This window comes from Carcharhinus amblyrhynchos, chromosome 21 (assembly GCF_965287045.1).
Source record: "Carcharhinus amblyrhynchos chromosome 21, sCarAmb.v2.hapA, whole genome shotgun sequence".
Taxonomy (NCBI): domain Eukaryota; kingdom Metazoa; phylum Chordata; class Chondrichthyes; order Carcharhiniformes; family Carcharhinidae; genus Carcharhinus; species Carcharhinus amblyrhynchos.
Window position 1 is genome coordinate 31,848,956 of NC_137344.1, and position 14,693 is coordinate 31,863,648.

A 14,693-nucleotide genomic window follows, 5' to 3' on the forward strand; every position below is an offset into this window, starting at 1 on the left:
GGTGTCAGGTGGTGTGAGGAAGTCAAATTTAGTTCTCAGTGTCCTCCTCAGGAGCAACATTGCCAGTGACCCTGGTGAGGTGGCATGAGATGGTGTCTGATAGGATGTGAGAAAGTTGTCTACACTCCAGGATGACAACCTTTGTCTTTGGTCACTTTAATGGCATGTTTCAATGACTGTCCAGCCCCTCCACCAATCTGTTAGTTGATGGATGATATAGGGCAGTCCTTATGTGTAGTTATGTTTTGGGGCTTTTGCCTCATTGTTCTTAAGGTAATCCACAAATTTCTGGGATGTGAATTGCACCCCATTATTGCTAACTAATTGTTTGGGAACAAGTCATCTAACTCCTCGATGGTTCTTTCCTTTGTGGTGGATTTAATCACCCTGATTTTAGATCACTTTGAATGCCATCCACTAGGATGAGAAACATGTAGCCTTCAGTAGGTCCGCAAAGTCAATATGTATCCTCTACCAAAGCTGTTTTGGCCAATATCATGAATGAAATGATTGTAGAGGTGAAGTATGCTGCATCCTAGCACATGTCTGGCATTGCTTCACTTTCTGTTCTATTTATGAGTCAAGTCCAGCCACAAAAATAGCTTTGTGCAAGCTCTTCCATCTGTGCTACCCTGCTGACCTTCATGCGGTTGCTGCAGGATCTGGTTTGGTACGCACGGAGAGATAATCACCCTGATCCCCCATACTAATACTCCATTCTGAACAATTAATTCAAGTTTCCTCTTTGTTTGTCCAGTGATGTTCCTGTTAAAACCATGTCCATGATCCTACATATTACTGGGTCACTCCTCGTGTGCTTTTGCACCTGAGATGATGTTATTGGGACATTCTCTCTGTTGGAGAAGTATAGTATATTGGTGTTGCTGTCTCATGATTTGATTTTATCAATCTCAACGATTGACAAATTGTCTGTGTGGAGTTTGCACATTCTCATCGCGTCTGTGTGGGTTTCCTCCGGGTGCTCTGGTTTCCTCCCACAGTCCAAAGTTGTGCGGGTTAGGTTGATTGGCCATGCTAAAATTACCCCTTCGCGTCCTGGGGATGTGTAGGTTAGCGGGATTAGCAGGTTAATGTGTAGGGATATGGGGGTAAGGCCTGGGTGGGATTGTGGTCGGTGCAGACTCGATGGGCTGAAAGGCCTGTTTCTGCACTGTAGGATTCTATGATTCAATGAGGCATCTGCGTCAGCATGCTATTCTGATCTCCGATACTTGATTTCACTATTACGCGCTGATAATATCAATGCCCGTCTTTGCAGATGACTTGCTGCTCACAATAGAATTCCCTAGTAAGGACCAAAAATGGTTGTGGTAGGTCAACAAAGTAAATTCTCCTCCATACAGGTACCAGTTAAATTGTTTAATGCCAAAAATTATGCTGAGTGCTTCTTTTTGAGGGATATGGTCCCTGGAAAGATAGGGGGTTTTAGTTAAGTCAGGCAGCATGGTCATTGCAAGCTTGGAGGGCCAAAGGGCCTGTTCCTGTGCTGTAATTTTCTTTGTTCTGCATAATTTGATTCTGCACTTGATAACATTTGTGATGCAAACACTACTGGCCATTCCTTCCCAGCTGTCATAACGTGAGATACAACAACACCCACCCTGCAGGACGATGCATCACATGCTAGCTAATTTTCAACTTGGGTTAAAGTGGACCAGTTCCTAGGATTGGTTGAGCAGGTCTTTACCTCCTTTGTATAGACATTCACACTCGTTTGCCCAATTCCATTGTTGGTTAGCATGTAATAAAGTGGTTTTAGTAGTGTTGCAAGATTTGGGATGAACTTCCCAAAATAATTCATTCACTCTAAAAATGATGGCAACATTTGGTGGTCTTGGTGCATCTCGGATCGCTGTCATTTTCTTTGGTTCTCTTTGTGGAAGCCTTCCTAGTCTATTATGTGTTCCAGATGACTGATGGATGATAAGAAAGCCATCCAAGTAACACTGGACATGTTTGAGGCCACTTAAAATTTGCTCCTTTGATTTCTGGGATGTGGCTGGTGCTAATGTTATTCCGACTGGTAGATGCTCATATTGGAACAATCACTTGTGGGTAATATTCATTAGCAGTGGTTGCAACTCATCTGGAGGTATGTTTGGGCAAATCTATCTTACTGAACTACAGACCACCAGACAATCCAGCTGATAGGCCCTCAATCAATGGCGATGTTCACACACAGTGCTGGAGTTACCAATGTGGTAAAGTCTCTGCAGATACACATAAAACCATCACATTTAATAACCGGGGTGATTAGAGTTGGCCAATCATCCATAGTTACAAGTTCAATCACTCCATCCTTGATTAATTTCTCTCTTTCCACTTCTACCTTCAGTTTATTACAGAAGGCACAGTTCTTGTCTTGAAACATCTAGGTTTGATCTTGAGCTTTGCCTCCACTCCAGTCATGGATCTTGGGCTATTCACAAACACCTTCCTATACTTCAGAGGTTTTGCCAGCATGCTCTGCTGTCAGCCAATTGGTTAATGGCTCCCGGTTAATCCTGATCTTGTGTAACTGTGCTCTTCCAAAGAGAGCAGGAAAATGGCTCTTTACTGTGTGCAGAGACAATTTTGCTGATTGGTCATTAGCCTCTACCTGTCAATAGAACTGCCTTCTATGTTGCATGATTCCGTTTGAAGGTTTTAGTGGTCGATGTTGAAGCTCCTGATTATAAACCTTTCTGGGAGAAGTGATACAACTGTTCCCGTATCTACTTCCATCTTTATTTCGGTCTAACTTTGGATGAACACGGAACATTTGCATATGCCCTTGCGTGGATAGAACACCTGGTTTCAGTTCTTCGATCTTCTCCAGTATGGTTTCACCTTGGAAATTTTTGTCCTCATCTGATATTTTGTAGACCCCTTTTGCATTTATACAAAGACTGACATGTCCAACAAGCCTTCATATTGTGGCCTTTCTTGCCACAGCTTTTTACATTTATTTTCTCTGCTCCAACTTTCATGTGGCGAGTGTCTTACCTGGGTGCACATGTGGCATGTTTGCATTTTAAGAGGTTTCTCCCTGTCAGTTTCCATCTTATGTACTTTGGCTCCAGCTCCAATTTAAGAAACTTCTTTCGTGACCAATTCCATGGACACCGTCGTCTCAGCAGCAGATTTTAGTGAGCAGCTGAGCAATCGTCTTTGAATTGCAAAGTCCACAAACAAGCCTGTCTCACAGAGTGTCATCGAAGGTCATTATTGATTTTAATTTTACTCCCTTATTTGCACAATTTGATCATTTTCTAATGGGTCTAGGCCAGACCAGGCAAAGATGGCAGATTTCGTTCCCTAAAGGATATGAGTGAACAAGATGGGTTTTCCGATAAATCGACAATGATTTCATGGTCATCCACTTAAGGAATCAACTAGATTCTTAATTCCAGATTTATTTTTCAATTCACCATCTGCCGTGGTAGGATTCGAAACCAGGCTCCCAGAATATTAGCTGAGTTACATAAGAACATAAGAAGTAGGATCAGGAGTAGGCTATCTAGCCCTTCGAGCCTGCCCCGCCATTCAATAAGATCATGGCTGATCTGTCGTGGCTCAGTTCCACATTCCTGCCCTCTCCCCATAACCCTTAATCCCCTCGCTTATCAAAAACCTATCAACCTGCGTCTTAAATATATTTAGCGAGGCAGCTTCCACCACTTCAACGGGCAGAGAATTCCAGAGATTCACCACCCTTTGAGTGACGAAGTTCCTCCTCAACTCCATTCTAAACCGCCCCCCCTTTATCTTGAGGCTGTGCCCCCTAGTCCTTCTGTCCTTTCTGAGCGGGAAGAGCCTCTCCACCACTATCCTATCCATCCCATTCATCATCTTATATGTCACAATGAGATCTCCCCTCATTCCTCTAAACTCCAACGAGTACAAGCCTAGTTTATTCAGCCTCTCCTCATAACTCAACCCCCTCAACTCCGGTATCAGCCTAGTAAATCTCCTCTGCACTCCCTCCAAGGCCAAAATATCCTTGCGTAAGTGCGGCGACCAAAACTGCACACAGTACTCCAGCTGCGGCCTCACCAGTGCCCTGTACAGTTGCAGCAAGACCTCCCTACTTTTATATTCAATCCCCCTCACCATAAAGGCCAGCATCCCATTTGCCTTCCTGACCACCTGCTGCACTTGCAGGCTGGGTTTTTGTGACTCATGCACAAGGACCCCGAGGTCCCTCTGCACCGTTGCGTACTGCAGTTTTTCGCCATGTAAGTAATAGTCCTTCCTACCATTATTCCTACCAAAGTGGATAACTTCACACTTGCTAACATTAAATTCCATTTGCCAGTTCCTGGCCCATTCGCCCAGCCTATCTAGATCCTTCTGCAGACTTTCCACACCCTCCGCACAATTTGCCTTTCCACCAATCTTGGTGTCATCAGCAAATTTCGACACCATACACTTGGTTCCCTCCTCCAGATCATCTATATATGGAGTTTCTGGATTCATAGTCTAGCGATAATACCACTAGGCATTGCCTCCCCTTTAGTAAACCCAACAGTTTTAGTCTTCCCTCCTGAATATGACAGAATTAATTTTTATATATGATCCTATCCAAGCGCAAAATGATAAAAGCTAACTCCACTGAAGTAAATGAGTCTGCCGTGTAACTCTGTGTTTGGACATTGTGTGCCCGTAATCATGACATCATACGCCAGTTGTCCCAGCAACATGTCACTTCCTGATTATTATAGCATTGCTTGAGATTATGAAATTGAGGAAATTTCAAGAAAATACCCATTAAGACGACAAAAGGCACATTGAACAACAGTGTCAACAGCACTGAAAAATGAGCTTTAAAAATTTAAGCTCTGAGTTGTAAGTATGTCTGAGTATTGATCCCTATTATTATTCTAGTCTAGAGTCAGCATCTCTTCTCTATTGAACCAACTGGACAGTAACAATGTCTATAAACTTTCTTTACTTTTCTTTTTAGGTGGTGATATAAAATGCAGCATACCTCCTGTACAGAGGATCGGATCCATCATGCCCTGGAGAGGTGTTTGCATGGATTGGATAGAACTATCTCTTCGAATTGGAAGGGTGAGTCACTTCATTACAAAATGTATTCTTAGAACATAGAAAAACTACAGCACAAACAGCCCCTTCGGCCCATAAGTTGCGCCGATCGTACCGCTACCTACTAGATATCCTTCTATAAGCTTCTCTACATACTTGAATTGGCACGCTGGCACTGTGGGTAGCACTGCTGCCTCACAGCGCCAGGGACCTGGGTTCAATTCCCAGCTTGGGCCACTGTCTGTACGGAGTCTTCATTTTCTCCCTGTGTCTGCATGGGTTTCCTCCGGGTGCTCCAGTTTCCTCCCACAGTCCGAAAGACATGCTGTTTAGGTGCGTTGGCCATGCTAAATATTCCCTCAGAGTACCTGAACAGATGTTGGAGTGTGGCAACTAGGGGACTTTCACAGTAACTTCATTGCACTGTTAATGTTGAGCCTACTTGTGACACTAATAAATAAACATGTTGCTCCATTGTGGATTAGCAATAGTTAAATATGATCATAGAGGGGTGAGCATTCAGTTTGCTTCTCGAATGGCATGTTATACCTCATGAAACTGGAGTCTTTGAAAAATCAGAAATCAGTTAATCGAACACTAGGAAGTGAAATCATCGCTGTAGAGAATTTCTCCAGAGCGCAGACATGTATTGCCGTCTGCCCTAGTAAAGATTGGACTGGGCTGATGCAACGTCAAAAGTAATAGACGGCAGATGCAAGCATGACCTTTAGGAGATAAATCTGCCTATTGGACACAATCCTTACTACAATATGTCAGATGCTGGCTTTAATGCACGGAAATGATTTCATTGTTGCTCATACTGAAACTTGCTGATGAAATTTAGTGTAATACCCTCAAATGTCCCTACATTTTGAAATTGAAGAGCAGCAAACATGAAGCCGTTCATGAATATTTATCCAGACATAAATATTCATGAATGGTCTATCGGTGAGACCACCATATCAAGCCCCAGTTGATGGGGACCATACATGATGCCCACCTGTGAGGACCTTCACTGGCAAGCCAGTTAAGACAAGTGAGCCCAGACAGTTCCATCCTGGGATCACTAATTATATTTAAATCAACATTTCAATAGATTTCATTTCAACATCTAATGCATTTCCAAAATGTTTCTAATATAGAACCTGACAATGCAGAAGGAGGCCATTCTGTCCATCAGGCCTTTGTCGACGTTTTTCTGAATTTAATCTGATTTAATCTCAAGTTAGCTTTCTGGCCATCACCATGCAGATTGGTCTTGTCAAAAGTAGATGTTCAATTGCTTTGGAAAGTTCTGATGGAATCTGTTTCCACTACCCTTTCAGGTAATACATTCCAAATAGTAACAACTTTCTGTGTAAAAATAAATTTTTCTCCTATCCCCTTTAGTCCTCTCGCCAATTATTGGAGACCTGGTTCCCAACCCAATTGCCAGAAAAGCTCTCCTCATTTGCTCTAGCAAACTCCCTCATAATTTTGAATGTCTCTGCTTGGTCTCCACTTAATTTTCCCTGTTCATAGGAGAACAAGTCCATCTTCAATTTTTTTTAGCTAATTAAAGTCCTTCATCTCTGCTATCATCCTGTTATATGCTCTCCAAAGCCTTGAAAAGTGTAGCACCCAGAACTGTACACAGTACTTGAGCTGGGGCCTAACCAGCCATTTATATTGTTTAGCCCTACCCCTAATCCTTATTTCTGTATTCAACATCCCCATTTACACAATCAAACATTCCATGCATACCCTTCCCGTTCGTCAACTCCAGCAGAATGGATTCCGGTCGGAAGTTTCCAGACTCCCTGTGGCGGGTTTTTCCATGGTGGAGACAGCTTTGCTATTGGCCGTCAGCCAGATTCTGTAGTCCTGCTGAAACCAATGACAAATTGCATGGCTCGCCCGTCTCACTGCTGGGGAACCCATGGCAGAGGTTGATTCCAATGGAACCAGAAGATTCTGTCAGCAGGAGAGGATGGAAAATTCCCCCTGTCAACATTTGAACGCTTTGAATATTGGAAGGGGGGAGCGATCTTACCGGCACACCCGGCTGGTCGATTGGCGTGTGAGAGGCGCATGATCAGCTTTGTGCCTAGTTTCTTGCCTTTTGCACTCTTACCAGGTCCAGATTTCCAGTGAGAACAGCCTCATGCCTGGGAAGGATGTGAGGCTAATTATAATATTCAAATCTATTGAAATTAAATCATTTGAAATATTGATTTAAATATAATTAGTGAGCCCGAGACAGAATCGCCTGGGCTCACTTGTCTTAACGGCCTCACCGATGAAGGTCCTCACCGGCGGGGAATCACGTATGGTCCCCATCAATGGGGACTTGATATGGTGGCCTTGCCGGTAGTGCTGATTGGTCACTTCCTTTGAATTTGTTTGGTAAGATCGCCCCCTTAGGCTGTGCGCTTAAATCTGAACAGCAAGTTTCAGGGAGAGCAACAATAAACCATTTCCATACACTATATCCCTAGAACCATGATATTTATCCTTAATCAATGCTTCCACATGCTCATCTTTATTGTCCCGTTTCCCCATTGTTTTTGGACTCAATGTGGCCAGGAATGTTTAATTCCCATTCCAGCCCATGTCAGCACAAAGTCTTTATTATCCACATGAATCCCTGACCAAGCAGCCAGAACTGCTGACTCAGGTAAAAGTGCGGCCAAGGTTGTTTCAGAGCAATTTTCCCTCATAAAGGGAACTTTAAACCATTCAAAAGTGGTATTGGCCATATTACAATTAAGATGTCTTTAACAATTCTGGTCTAGCTAGGCTGCTTTAAATCCCTGCTTTAAAAATTTGCAATTTTCCCTCATTGTGGGTCATGTGTTGGATGTAATTTGGTAAAGTGAAATAATTTGATTGGCCCTTAAGCATTGAAGGCCCATGCGCAAATTAATATTTTATTATATTTGCAGAAATGCTAATTATTGTTGTTAACAATCACCGTAGAATACTTACCATCGTCTTTGTCGTTCATAGAAATCATAGAATCCCCACAGAAGGAGGACATTTGGCCCTTCGAATTTGTACCAAGCACAATCCCATACAGGCCCTATTCCCGTGACCCTCATTTACCCTACTAATCCCCTGGCATTAGGCGCAATTTAGCATGGCCGATCAATCTAACCCGCACATCTTTGGACTATGGGAGGAAACCCACGCAGATACAGGGAGAATGTGTAACCTCCACACAGACAGTGACCTGAGGCCGGAATTGAACCAGGGTCCCTGGTGCTGTAAGGCAGCAGTGCTAACCACTATGCTACTGTGCCACCCAGCCACGGTGCTGCCTACACTCTTCATTGGTAAATAGGCAAAAATGTTATTCTGTAAACTCCCCTCTAAGGGAACTTTAAACCATTCGATAGTGGTATTGGCCATATTATAATTAAAATATCTTTCACAATTTTGATCTATCGAGGTTATTAATCCTCGTTTTAAAAATTTGCCATCTAGCATACGCAAATAAAATCTTCTAGATAGTGTATTGGAATGTATGGTAAGCACAAGCCAAGTCCTCTCTTGGAGATGCTAGTTTGCAGAATAATATTTTTAAATACCCTATTTCACAAAAACACAAAATGTTTTCACTGGCTTTTCAAATCATTATACCTCTCTCGATGATTTGAAGGTCTTGAGTTTAAAAGGTGTTGTGTGCTGATGTGGGCCGAAGGGCCTGTTCCTGTGCTGTACTGTTATTTGTTCTTTGCTCGTTGCACTTTCTGTAAAGATAACAAAGCCAATATTTAACACAAAAGCAAAATAATTCCTGATGCTGCAAATCTGAAATGCAAACAAAAGCTGCTGGCATTACTGAATAATTTTGGAAGCATCTGTGAGAAGGAAAATTGTTTCATGTCTGATAAAATACCACAGTGCAGCACGTTTTGTAGTAATCAATTTCCAAATTATTTCTATCCAATTTTCTTGTCAACACAAGGATCGAATGTTGATTCTGAACAACATGTTCCGCAGTTTACTGATTCAGTTAAACAGTAAGCAAAAGGCCTGCGTGGCTGCCTTGGGATGATGCGCTTCAGCTTTCCTTTGCCTCACTCTCAGGGAAAACACCTAGCCTTCACCATCCCTGTCATAGCACACTGAAAATTAGGAACTTGTCATGAAAATGCAAATCTGTAACCCATCACAGCATTGCACAATGCAAATGGGTTGTTGTGTCAGTCCAAATTGTGGGATCAACAAAAAAGCAAGCTCAACTAGAGGAAATATCCACTTGAGTAGGGCAGCACGTTGGCACAGTGATTAGCGCTGCTGCCTCACTGTGCCAGAAACTTGGGTTGGATTCCAGCTTTGGGCCGGTTTGCTCCTCCAAGGTTATAAAAGCTGAATAATTAATAAACTTGGAGCAGACAATCTATTTTCCCTCATTTATATTCCATCAGTGATACATATTTAAGGACTATAGGGTAGCACAGCGGTTAGCACTGCTGCCTCACAGCACGAGGGACCCGGGCTCGATTCTGACTGTGTGGAGTTTGTATGTTCTCCCCATATCTGCGTGGGTTTCATCCAGATGCTCCGGTTTCCTTCCATGGTCCAAAGATATGTGGGTTAGACGGATTGGTCATGCTAAGTTGCCCCTTAATGTCAAAAGATGTGTTGGCCAGAAGGATCAGCAGTGCGGAATATGGGTGGTTATGGAGGAAGGCTGAGGGGTTGGGCCTGGGTAAGATGCTTTTTCAGGGCGTCGGTGCAGACTCAATTGGCCAAATGACCTCCTTCTGCACTGTAAGGAATTAAACAGACTGTGCCACAAATAAATCACTGAACAGAAACTGATAGCCAAGTTCCGCACACTTAAGGACAGCCTCATGTCACGCTATCTGTAACCTCCACAACTTCCCTGGGCTTGCAAAATCTCACTGACTGTCCTGGCTGGAGACAATACACATCTCTTTAACTGGTGCTTAACCCTCTCTCCACTTACATTGTCTGTAACTTTAAGACTTGATTACCTGTAAAGACTAGCTTTCCAACCATCATCTTGTAAATTGAGTTTGTGTCTATATATTCCCTCTTTGTGAACACAAGTCCCGCTCACCTGATGAAGAGGCAGTGCTCTGAAAGCTTGTGGCTTATGCTACCAAATAAACTTGTTGGACTTTAACCTGGTGTTAAGACTTGTTACCACAAACCAAAGGCAGAGGCCAGAATTCTGTGGTTTTGTATGTAAATGCCACCGCTGCCAGTGAGAAAGGAGAATTTGGCGCTCAGCCAAAATTCCATTCACTGCAGCGGGACTGGAGAATCTTGGTTGCAGGTGAGGTTAGAGAATTCCAACCAGAAATGTTGGAAAAAAAACGATAGATCAGTCAGCAGCAGAAAGAGGAGAATTTTGTTTCTAATATCCTCCCTTTCTCTCTCAAATTCAATCTGCTGTGCACTTCCAGAATTCTTTGTTCAAATTTCCATTGTTTGCACTTCTTCTGTTTTCTCTGGGCTGGATCCTCATTATTTATTCGACTGTGTACTCTGTTTCCGTACCAATTGTTGGTGAGCAGGGAAAAATAGGCTGATTTGCAATAACATCCAAAATATAATTTGACTAAACACACCCTGTTATAGTTTGGATACTGGCATCACCTGCTTCATTCACATAATTCATCCTTTGTTCTTTGTGCGCCCTGTAATGGACCTAAGCAGGAACCAGAAGGATATAGCCTGCATAATTTGATAATACATACTTTAAATAGCATTAGTTTACACAAAAACACAGCTGAACAAAGAACAGTGGGCAGCACAGTGATTAGCACTGCTGTCTCACAGCACCAGGGACCCAGGTTCGTTCTCAGCTTGGGTCACTGTCTGTGTGGAGTTTGCACATTCTCCCCATGTCTACATGTGTTTCCTCTGGGGGGCTCCAGTTTCGTCCCACAGTCCAAAGATGCCTAGGTTAGTGGGATTGGCCATGCTAAATTGTCCCCCCGTGTCAGAGGGAATAGCAGGGTAAATGCATGGGGTTGTGGGGATTGGGCCTGGCTGGGATTGTGGCTGGTGCAGACTCGATCGGCCGAATGGCCCCCTTCTGCACCGTAGGATTCTATGATTCTATGGCATTGGGTGAAAATTGTTTAGTGTAATTTTCCTCCACATAATTTCAAATGGTGGCCTCATAAAATGCAATAGTTTTGAAGGAATAGCATTGCAACAGTTTATGTACTTGATATGTGTAAAAACAATTCTGAGAAAACTAAAGAAGATTACGTAAGAAAAGATATGTATGTTTTTTACGTTAAATACAATATAAGTGATGTAGAGAGTGTACAAAGGAAAGGATGGGATCTGATCAGCATGGAGTTTGACTCTATGTAGTCCAGTAACTATACTAAAAATGACTTAAAACCCAATCCACAGAGAAGTAGATGTTAAAGGGAGATTATATGTCCTGCCCTTTAAATATAGATTAATTTGAAACTGTGAAAAAGTATGGCAAATGCATTTCATAGAATCATAGAATCCTACAGTGCAGAAAGAGGCCGTTCGGCCCATCAAGTCCGCACCGACCACAATCCCACCTAACCCCTATCGCCACAACCCCCTGCATTTACCTTAGCTAGTCCCCTGACACTAAAGAGCAATTTAGCATGGCCAATCCACTTAACCTGCACATCTTTGGACTGTGGGAGGAAACCGGAGCACCTGGAGGAAGCCCATGCAGACATGGGGAGAATGTGCAAACTCCACACAGACAGTGACCTAAGCCAGGAATTGAACCCGGTCCCTGGCATTGTGAGGCAGCAGTGCTAACCATTGTGCCACCTTGCCATCCATTTGTATTGACCTTTACGTTCCCAAGCTATCTCCAGTGCCCTATGGCAAGCGAAGTATTTATGAGGGGACATGATGGCCTAGTGGCATTATTGTTAGACTATTAATCCAGAAACTCAGCTAATGTGACCCGGGTTCGAATCCCGCCACAGCAGATGGTGAAATTTGAATTCGATAAAAAAAAATTTGGAATTGAGAATTTAATGATGACCATGAAACCATTGTCGATTGTCAGGAAAAACTCATCTGGTTCACTAATGGTCTTTAGGGGAGGAAATCTGCCATCCTTACTCCGTCTGGCCTACATGTGACTCCAGAGCCACAGTAATGTGGTTGACTCTCAACTGCCCTCTGAAATGGCTGAGCGAGACAATCAGTTCAAGGGCAGCAAGGGATGGGCAATAAATGTTGGCCAGTTAGTGACACCCATGTCCCATGAATAAATAAAGAAGAACTGTGATCACTGCTGTAAATGCAGGAAACGCAACAATCAATTTACAAACAGCAAGTTCAACAAATAGCAATCCAATAGTGACCAGATTTTCTTAATGATATTGATCACGTGATAAATATTGGCCTGGACACTGAGCTGTGCTCCTTTGGAATAATGCCAGAGGGTATTATGTAGGGGCCTTGGTTTCATGTCTCATCTGAAAGACAGCACCTCGAATAGTGCAGCACTCCCTCAAACCTGAAGTGTCTGTCAAGACTTTTGTGCCCATGTCTTTTGAGTGACATTTGAACCCACAATCTACTGAGTGTGCTCCCATGTGGATATAGTTTGAGGGCCTGGCACATGTGCGGTTAATGGAGGTCTGAGTGCAGTACCATCCACACACTGATGTTGGACAGTACATGGCCAGCACCCAAGGTCAGTCAGAGAAGTTGGACCGAGCTGTGTGTACCAGCAAGCACGGAGACAGCTCTTCGCTTCTACCATTTACTGTCTGTTTGTAAAAGACTTACTTAACCTACATATGACTACAACAAGTTCTTCACACCTAGCAAACAGATGCACTAAGTTTGTACATAGGATCAAACTTTTCTCTTCCATCTTAAAGACCTCTGAAAAGTTCTTTCCTTTGCTTCCTGCCAAGGTGAAGTGCTAAATTTTTCCAGCCTTTATTCATAAACCAAGCCTCTGGCAGCCCTGCCATCCTTTTCTTCAGAGCTTGGATATTCTTGTCTCTTAGTATTTGGCTACATACCATAGCCACATAGTTCATTCAAAGTGTAATTTAACCAAAGCACACTCCTACTCTCAGGACATCTAGTTTTCTGATTTAACGACGTCACTTGACATTCTGAAACCAAAAGCGAAAATGCTGGAAAATCTCAGCATTTGTAAAGAGAGTAAAGAGCTGATGTTTCGAGCCCAGATGACCTGTTGTCAAAGCTAAAAGGCATAGAAAGTGGGAGATGTTTATACTGCAGGGTAAGGGAAAGTCATTGCCATAAAAACAAGGGGAAAGGCTGTAAGGTGCTGAACGCAAGCTCAATGCAAACTGGAGGAACGGCATCTCACCTGGGCACTTTACAGCCTTCCAGTCTCAACATCAAATTCAACAATTTCAGAGGATTAGCTCTACCCCACCTTGACATGCTTGTTTTCATTCTATTTATTTTTTAACTGTCCTCTACCTTTCGTTTCTTTACTGTCTTTCTTTATTTTTCTTTTCCTCCCACTCTTTTCCCTCCTTTTTTAATCCCCTCCTTTCTTAACTTTTCTCCACCTTTGCTTTCCTTTTCCCCCTTTTTCTTAATTTTACTCCTCTTCTACCCAGCTCTCTCTCCCCCCACATCTCCATCTGTCACAGTTACCCTTTGATTTCAGCTTCTCTGCCGTTTGGCCATTCACACCATCTATTCTCTCTATGGACTGCCATTAGCAGTCTTTCCCCTTGTTTTTGTGGCAATAACTTGTCTTTCATTCCTTCACCCTGCAGTCATAAATATCTCCCACTTTCTGTGCCTTTTAGCTTTGACGAAGGGTCATCTGAATTCAAAGAGTCAGCTCTTTTCTCTCCTTACAGATGCTGCCAGACCTGCTGAGATTTTCTAGCATTTTCTCTTTTGGTTTCAAATGCCAGCATCTGCAGTAATTTGCTTTTATCACTTAGCATTCTGTTTGTTTTTGAATTCTTGCTTGGAAATGGCTGAATGTAGTAACATTCTACTGACACTGCTGTTCTCTTTTTGCCTCCCCTGTAGCTTGTTTAGCTTCATACATTGAGTGCACTTTCCAATTTACCTTTCCTTTATTGAAACTACTGAAACCAAAGAAGTTTTATCCATGTCTGATCCTAAAGCAGAGATCACTGAGTCAAGTTGGAATGACTCAGGAGCCCTTTAAAAATGGTAAACAAGTCCCAATACAGGATTCCCAACCCAATTCCTGGGCTTTGATTCTTGGGAGTATCATTAAAGGGCAGTTTCCTGTAAAAAGCCCGCAGCTGGAACTCCCAATCTGATTGGCTCCATTAGGGAAATAGGCATTTCCCACTCCTCCACGATTTTCATGGAATCAGGCCAGGCTCTCAAACAGTCACGATTCATGGCGCTTCAGAGGAGTTGTGACCTCTACTCTGCATGAAGAGTTCTTTTTAAAATGCAAGTTCAAAATACCCTCATCATTCCTCCAATGCTAAGCTCTGCCTTCCCTCCCAGCCCCTATGCCCCCTAAGCCAACCTCTGGCCTGAGAGGATAATAAAAATGTTAATCACTCACACCCTTTAAAATATCAATAACAAAAACCACAAAACCCTGAAATCACTTAACCTTGTGTAAATAAACATTGTGAAATTGACAGCAGGGATCAGAGAGCCTGAGCTGTCAATCAGACAAT

At 42.9% G+C, this 14,693-nt stretch overlaps 1 protein-coding gene across 1 annotated transcript in view; it reads left to right on the top strand.

The window, feature by feature from the left end:
* The window catches only part of pik3r5 (phosphoinositide-3-kinase, regulatory subunit 5), a 121,325-nt gene that overhangs the window by 25,384 nt on the left and 81,248 nt on the right, over positions 1-14,693 (top strand). Inside the window, exon 2 of the mRNA XM_080208929.1 lies at positions 4,967-5,073. Within this exon, the coding sequence (XP_080065055.1) occupies positions 4,980-5,073 (94 nt within the window). The 5' untranslated portion in view covers positions 4,967-4,979. The remainder of the gene's footprint in view (positions 1-4,966; positions 5,074-14,693) is intronic.